General features: G+C 46.3%; 1 protein-coding gene across 1 annotated transcript; it reads right to left on the bottom strand.

The window, feature by feature from the left end:
• Positions 1-3,887: 3,887 nt before the first annotated feature.
• On the bottom strand, positions 3,888-8,111 carry LOC116370671 (zinc finger protein basonuclin-2-like). Its single transcript, XM_031819853.1, has 2 exons — positions 7,899-8,111; positions 3,888-6,537 (listed from the first exon to the last, which is right to left on the bottom strand). The coding sequence occupies exon 2, from the start codon at positions 6,206-6,208 to the stop codon at positions 5,702-5,704; it is 507 nt and encodes a 168-aa protein (XP_031675713.1). The 5' UTR covers positions 6,209-6,537; positions 7,899-8,111; the 3' UTR covers positions 3,888-5,701.
• Positions 8,112-8,316: the final 205 nt, after the last annotated feature.

Here is an 8,316-nt window from a genome sequence, read left to right as displayed (position 1 = left end):
CACACACACACACACAAAATAATAATCCCTTTCAAAGACAAGCAACGTGGCGTCAGATTGCCAGTGACTGATAAATCTTTAATATAAAAATTGTACAAGAATTCTGATACAAATTACAAGAGGTATTTGGACAAAATATGAATAAAATTCCATTTACATCCCAAAACCCATATGCATTTTATGCAAAAACCATATAGACCGTTATGATACAGAAAAACACAAGGAAAGCAACAAAACAAAATCAATTAAGAAAGAGGACCTTGTTTTCTCCTCCAGTCTGCTAATGGGAAAAACCTGTTTAGGAGACATACAGTATTCATGAAGCTGCCAATGTCACCATTATGAAACCAAGAGTGATGCAAGCTTCCCCTGTTGTAGATGCTGCAGTTTGCAGTGTGACTCTGTAGCAATGCTGCTCTGCCAGGCAGTGAAAATAAGAGTTGATTGAGATGCAGGCCTCTGGTTGCAGGGCGGAAACACAGCCGTTTAGCACAAAGAGAACCAGACAGCTACACAAAAACATCACTGTGGAAAAGAAAATGTACACAGTCTTTTTGGGATGATTTATATATAAAAAAGTAAGATTGGCATGTTGGTAAATAGTTTGGGGTGACTTGCTATAATGTTAAGGATTGTAAAGATGTTCTTTTGCCAAATGGGTAAAAAGCACATTTTCTGCATGTTTTTTATTTGTTCCAGGATCATTTACTGTAGAATTGCTGTTACCAAGTTCCGAGGGTAATGTTGGCCCACAGCGTATCATCTGTAAAACCACCAATCTGCCCATGTGTCTTTTGAGCCTTGCCACATGTATTTTTCAAGATGCATGACGTTAACCAGACAGCTCGCAAACATCCCCCTCCACTTACACTGGGTCAACGTCCTACCCTGCTCTCCACAGACTTAAACAAAGTGGACAGAGGTATACGATCCATAACGGATCACTAGACAACCCCACCTGCTCCATTGTCATCTCTCTCATTCCCTCTCTCCATCGCTCTCTCTCTCTTTCAGTGATGGTGTGTTGTGGGGAAACTGGCATTTGGCAGTCAAGAGTCCCCTAATGAAATATTAAAGGCTCACTCCACTCAAGCTGGCCAGTGAGGGTTTTAAGAGGCCTTCTCCTCCTGGGGACCGAGCCAGGACAGTAATGGTCCCATCGGCCTGACAACTGGCATCTGTCCTGGATCCTAGTGGGCTAAAGATGGTAAGAAAGAGGGAGGGAGGGAGATTGAGGGGTCAGGCCCTCTCAAAGGAGAGAGGAGAAAATGTACTGTAATGTCTCCCGTGAAGGAGGAGAGGGAGAAGAGTGGAAAGGTCAGGGGGCTCCATCACTTTCCAGCCAGACAGTCAAGAAGGCTGGCACGGCTTTCTCGCTCTCTCTGCTTCTCTCCATCTCTCCTGCCTTGTTAAGTGACTGCCGCAGGTCCCTGCCAGACCGCTTTCGTTCTCAGACCGGTCCCTCTGCTCTCCTTTCTCTCTCCCTATCCTCTAGTCTGGCTATTCTGTTCTGGACAGTCTGTTCCGTGTCAGGGCAGTTTTCTTTGCTCATTTGCAAGCTCTCTCTAGGAGCTGTGGCGTGCTGGCATGGCCATCGAGTAAGAGACAGAGGGGCTAGAGATGAGGAGTCAGTGTAAGGGAATTTAATCTCTCTCTGGCACACTAACACACACACTAACACACACACTAACATACACACTAACACATACACACTAACAAACACACTAACACACACACACTAACACACACACACACTAACACACACACACTAACATACACACTAACACACACGCTAACACACACACTAACACACACACACTAACATACACACACACACTAACATACACACTAACATACACACAAACTAACATACACACACACTAACATACACACACTAACTAACACACACACTAACACACAGGTCACTGATTGAGCTCTCTAGCTGCTTGAGAGGTCTACAACATTGAATAGGACAAGAGGAATGTTTAAGCTTTTGGGTTCTGCTGTCTTTCTCATCAGATCAGGTTGTGAGGTTTAACCGCGCAGGCGAAGGTCACTGGCTACAGCAGCGTTAGTTAAGACTACTCTTAGCTTGTTACCGTCTCGCGTTCCTCAATAGAATGCGTGTTGATTCCAAACCAGACTTCCCAAGCATTCTCCCAGTTCTTTAATATCCACGGTATTCATCGTAAGCCATCAAACACCTTCAAAGAGGGGCTTCCGCACCTTGAATAATTTCCGCACAACTTGAATACGCTCAGTTGGACAACTGACTAGGTTTCCCCTTTCCACCTTCTCTCTCAGTGCATTCCATGGCAGTCCATTGCGGTCCAACTCAATGCTACATTCCACTGTTCTCCATAATGAAACACTAGCGTGCCCTGCAGTGACAAGGCTGTATGCTAACGTTGGACTGACTGCTTTATTACATAGAGTGATGGACCGTGGATGAGCTCGCTCTCTCTCTTTTCCCCCTCTCTGCCTCGGGGTGTCCTTGTTTCCCGCCCATCACCAGAGTCCTCTTGTTGCTGTCATCCCACTGGCCTGTTAGCAGGAAGAGAGAGAGAGAGAGAGAGAGAGAGAGAGAGAGAGAGAGAGAGAGAGAGAGAGAGAGAGAGAGAGAGAGAGAGAGAGAGAGAGAGAGAGAGAGAGAGAGAGAGAGAGAGAGAGAGAGAGAGAGAGAGAGAGAGAGAGAGAGAGAGAGAGAGAGATGAGAGAGAGAGAGAGAGAGAGAGAGAGAGAGAGAGAGAGAGAGAGAGAGAGAGAGAGAGAGAGAGAGAGAGAGAGAGAGAGAGAGAGAGAGAGAGAGAGAGTGTGTGTGCGTGTGTGTGTGAGAAAGAGAGACAGCTGTCAGCAGGGTTCCTGGAGTGACACTTCTGTACTTCTCCGGCTGGGCCCGTGGCGGTAAGGTGCAGTACGGTGCACTGAGCAAATGAGGCAGGCTGCGCCTCAGTGCCACTCCAGGGTGTTGCCGAAGGTTCCTGTACAAAGTTTTCCTTCACCTGGGATAAACAGGCAATTACACATCCTTTTTCTACGGCGATGGCCATTTTGTGAACTTAAGAGTACACTATTAGTCGGTGTCCCTAAAGGACCCGGGAAGGGGCGAGGGGAGGGGGGTGAGTAGTGGGTTGAGGGGGAAGAGGGGGCGGGGGTGGTTTCTCTCAGGGAGAGAGAGAGACCGGTTTGGATCTCTGTCGCCGTCACAGTCCTGTCAGCAACATTCACGTCTGGCGGTGTAATGAAGTGACAAGTGAGTTATTAGACAGATCAGCGTCAGAAGGCCTCCAGGTAACTGTGGAACAGCACATTTTTAATGATACTCACTGTCATCCCTTCTTCCTCTCAAGTCAGCCCTCCACCTCCGCAACCCCTTTCACTCAGCTCTTTCTCTCTCTCTTCAGAGAGGAGAGGGGTGAAGCCTGCTGCCAGTGTCGTGGAGGTTGGTAGAGAGAGGAGAGGGGTGAAGCCTGCTGCCAGTGTCGTGGAGGTTGGTAGAGAGAGGAGAGGGGTGAAGCCTGCTGCCAGTGTCGTGGAGGTTGGTAGAGAGAGGAGAGGGGTGAAGCCTGCTGCCAGTGTCGTGGAGGTTGGTAGAGAGAGGAGAGGGGTGAAGCCTGCTGCCAGTGTCGTGGAGGTTGGTAGAGAGAGGAGAGGGGTGAAGCCTGCTGCCAGTGTCGTGGAGGTTGGTAGAGAGAGGAGAAGCTAAGTCTTAAGAGTTTACACCAACGTGCCCATCAAAGGGTCCATCATGCCCATTGCAAAATAGTCATAAAAAAAAAACTGTCCAACACTTTCATGGATATAACGGAGGTTTGAATACTGTATACCGCGTAACACTGTGCGTTTGTATCCCCTTTAGATAAGCACCAATCAAGAAAGAGGAGCTCTCAATTTTTTCACATCCATAGTAACACGACAAAAACACAATAATAACCATCAACTCAAGGGCACAGACTCAAAATGAAGACCGATCTGTCTTTCTTTTTTCTTTTCTTGAAAAAAAAAAGGAATTGATATTGGACAAGACATCTGCATCAAGATGACATCACCCGCCAATAAATACCCCTTCCCCTGGCTACTTTGCCTAGTTATCTGAAACATTTGTACCTTAAGATGTGTATAGAAACAAGGAAAATGGCTGCAAATAACTCCGAAAACAGCCAGGCAATGGCGACAGAGTTTCACAGAGTTCACCTTTGAAGCTGACAATCAGCAATGGAAATCAATACTGAAAAAATATAGCAAAAGGCTTAAGACTCAAGTGCATCATATCAACTTATGTAAGTTAAAGTACAACTGTATGGCAGAAAATTATAGATGTTTTAAAAACCAATGCTTCTTTTGGTCACAGTTTAGGGACTATTTCTTTGTTTTATAATCAATGTGACATTCACAATACTTCTGATAGGATGGCCATTTTCTGCATGGAAACGTGTATAAAATAATAGGACACTCAACCAACGCTTGTTTTAGGTCACAAATACCACATGCAGTAGAAAGATTAGCCTACTTCAACCTCTGTAGCTAAGTACTGTGATATTACAGTCACACACTGGGTTTACACTCCTTGAAATGAAAATAACACAAACTAAATTCCTCAATACTTAAATCTTCTGCCTTGAAAAACAGCAGCTGTATTGTAGTCAGTCACGTTACTGTATCTGGTAGAGCAGAAATATTTAGACTTTTTCTGAATACGATTATTTGAGTAAAGGGGCCGGATGTTTGGTTTCGTTCAGGAGAAATATGGGTCTTTTGTTGTGAAATAGCGTTTTTGAAACTGAACACGTGCAAAAAAATAAAAATAAACCTGCCACAAGTCATTTCCCCTTGGCACTGTGGCCGTCTCAGACCCCGAACATCGCGGAAACCAAAACCATTGCAAAGTCCTTGTAATAATATTACACATCCCGCTTGTATAGTTGCAAAGTGCGAAAAACTGACTTGGTATAGTAAAAGCTATAAATGATAACAAAAACAAAAGAACAGAGAATGATATTGGTGTAGGAGCCACACAAAAAAAGCATGCCAGCAACCTCCGCATATCTAACAGGTAGATACAACAAGTCACATGATCATTAGTTCTTCTCCTTCTCAGTTTAAAACTGGTTTTTAAACTACCATAAATGAGTCAAGCTAGTAAAGATGCTACCTCTTTCTTGCCTACCTTAGCGCTGGAAGTATTGTACTGTGACATAAAAACCAAAGAAATAGCTAACAACCATCAAATACAATTGTTTTACACCAATAGCCTCTTGGGACATATTATTTACAAATGAAGCAGTCATGCTCTTGTATGGGGTTTCCTTTAAAAGCTATCATTACACAAATACAACAAGAAGATTTATATTTTTATCATTTCTGCAGGCAACAGTCACAAATAAGAGTTTGAATAGATTCTTTGGAGATGGACAAAAACATATGGGAAATAGGAAATGGGGTTTATGGGAAACCGGCAGGGCCAGTTTTTGGAATAAAGACACTTCAAGTGTCTCATCCTCGTTCTTCCAAAGAAGGAAAGGTCAAAAGTCAACGCTTACTGTATATAGTCACTGGATCTCATCGAAGGGAAAGAGAACTGTGGTGCATGACGTCTAGGGGTGGTAAGGTGTAGTTCCTGGGGGTAAGAGCTCATGGTTTGGGGTGAGAAGGGAGTCGAGGAAGGGGGTAGAGTTGGCCAGACGAGGGCCAGGGGGTTGGGCTAGTCTACCATGGTGGTGAAGGGCACGTTGTTTTTGTGGAGGTTGGGGTTCTGAGAGTGGCGGTTGCGGCTGCGCACCGAGGAGAACATCATGTTGCAGCCGGCCACTTTGCACTTGTGCATCTCGCGCAGGTGCACAGTCTTGTAGTGCACGCGTAGGGTCCCTTTGTTGCTGTACACTTTGTGGCAGATGCTGCACAGGATCCCACCACTGCCACCGGTGGAAGACAGGACGGTCGGCGAGGAGGAGGGGTCGGCGCCGGTCAGACCTTCTTCCGATCTTCCTCCGACTCCTCCCTCGCAGACCTGGTCCCGCCGCCTCCCGGCCCCTGCCTGCCCCGGGGCATGTTGGGAGCAGTCCTCCCCGTCGCTGACCCCTCCCTCCTCCACCCCCTCCTCCAGGTCATCCAATAGGATGCCCTCGTCGCTGCCCTCGTCCGACTGGCGTGATGAATGGACTGACCCGCTGGACTGAATGCTGGACGCGGTGCTCAGGTCCAGCACCATGTAGTCGTCTGGGGGGCCACTGCGGTGGTAGAAGCCGTTGGTGAGGGGGTGGTGGAGGGGGGTGGTGGTGGTGGTGATGGTTTAGGGGGTGGTGGTGGGGGTAATCGGTGCCTGCCGGGGAGCTGGCGTCACGGTTCAGCCCTCCTCCCCCCAGGCTGGCGCCGCCAATGCCTGCCATGGCGTCCAGGCCCAAATGGTGCCCGGCGTAGATCTTAGCCAGGAACTCGGCGCGCAGGTCCTTGGGCAGCGGCGTGAGTTGGGGGTCCAGGACAATGTCGTCCAGCTCTTTGGTAAGCAGTTTGCGATGCAGGTTGATGTTGGAGCTGTGCCTGGTGGAAAGACATAATGAAGGGGGAGGTAGAGAGAGATCGTTTTCATAAGAAAATGGCTAAACAAGTTGTCAAATCAAGCAAAATGGTGTTTCAGCGCTTTAAACAATGACTGGAATGGTAACATTCTCAGATCTTTTTAGAAAGATGATACATTTTGCATTCCAAAACATGTGTTCTGTCTCGCCCAACACATGCACCTATGCTTGGAGTTCTAAGTATTTGAATGATATTGTATCAGTCACTACATTTTCAATAACCCTCCTCTCTTCCTGTCCTCTTCACTAACCCCTGACCTCACGCCAGACGAAATAACTACTAAACGATTCACCTTGTTCTAGAACCTCTCCTCACTCTTTACCTTACTTACTTAACCTATCAAGAGGAAGCTACGTTGAAATGGCTTCCAATGCCCTCCCTTTTAGGTGAGAGAAACTCTACCCAGTCCTTCTCTTAACGTTCCCCTAACTGGTCTAACGCGGTTTGTGGCGAGAGCATCCCGCCACGGAGTTTACCACAGTCAGCACGTCTAGCACAGCTCCGCTGCAAATCCAATAGACTCTGACTCAATTAAATACTCCACCATATTGAATGAGAGTTTATCAATTGATTGGAGCTGTGGTAATGCGATAATCGAGGGAAAGTGGATAGCGTATTAGATCTCCGACAGCATTATCACACTGGCTCCCTATTGGAAGTGGCTTAATCAGGCCCCCCCTTTTAAACATATGATCCCCATGTATCCCCTTCGCTGTAATAAGAAATAAAAATGTCCGCTTTTTCACACAGAGAGCAGTAGTATCTCATAACGCATAGCCACCGCCATCGAATTCACAACAAGGAAGTGTAAGTCTGGATCTGGTGTCGTGCTAAAGCTTGCTAGAGCTAAAGGGTATTGTTTGTGAGGTGTAGCAGTCTGCATTGCAAAGCGATGCCAAAAGATGTGAGGTAAAATGTGTTTTGACAGCTCAAATTCAATGCCTCTTCCCTCCAATTCCACAGTTGCCATTTCAGACTGGGAGGGATGCAGGCTCCACCACAGCAAATGCCACAATATAATGGACAAAGAAAGGTAAACATAAGTGTGTAATAACTGGTGCCAGATATGGAAGTTTCACAGTATACACATCCCACTGTCCACAATACAACATGTCAGGGGACTTTTCAAATGAAATCAAGACTTTTAAAGTGAAATTAAACAAAAGTAAGCAATGACTAAGGAATATCAAGCAGTGCTTTTAAATATGAGGGGGTTTCATGCAAGGCAAGGGGCACGGTGGAGGGTGTGACAAACTAAAAACAGACGTCCTTAGCAGGACAGGACGAGGGCAAATGGATTCACAATGTATAGTAGAGCTTACCAGCAGTGCCATGGTTGATGCAGTCAAAAAGGGTCCCTGGCCTTTAATTATTTAGTTCCCTATCGGACATTCTCCTGCAAGAGGGTAAAAATAGTATACATTCATTGGAATGGAGGGACCCCTTTCTTTCTGTGTTACAAAAGGAAGCAAACAGGAGCACCGTCCACTTGAGCATTGTCAGCATCGAGGAGCGGGGAGAATCGATTGGCCGTGGTTGTCACTGCCGCGTGTGTGCCTGTGCGCGCAAGCTTGTGTGTGTGTGTGTGTGTGTGTGAAAGAGAGAGAGAGAAAATATACAGTACATCCATGTTCTGAGACTTATGGAAATTCTTAGCTCTCTTCCTTTAATCTATGATAACAGTCTGATACACAGATGGTGTTATCTTATGGTCCAAATAGTCATGACTCATTGTCTCTC

This window comes from Oncorhynchus kisutch, unplaced genomic scaffold (assembly GCF_002021735.2).
Source record: "Oncorhynchus kisutch isolate 150728-3 unplaced genomic scaffold, Okis_V2 scaffold2695, whole genome shotgun sequence".
Taxonomy (NCBI): Eukaryota; Metazoa; Chordata; class Actinopteri; order Salmoniformes; family Salmonidae; genus Oncorhynchus; species Oncorhynchus kisutch.
This window is presented reverse-complemented; position numbering and strand designations above follow the sequence as displayed.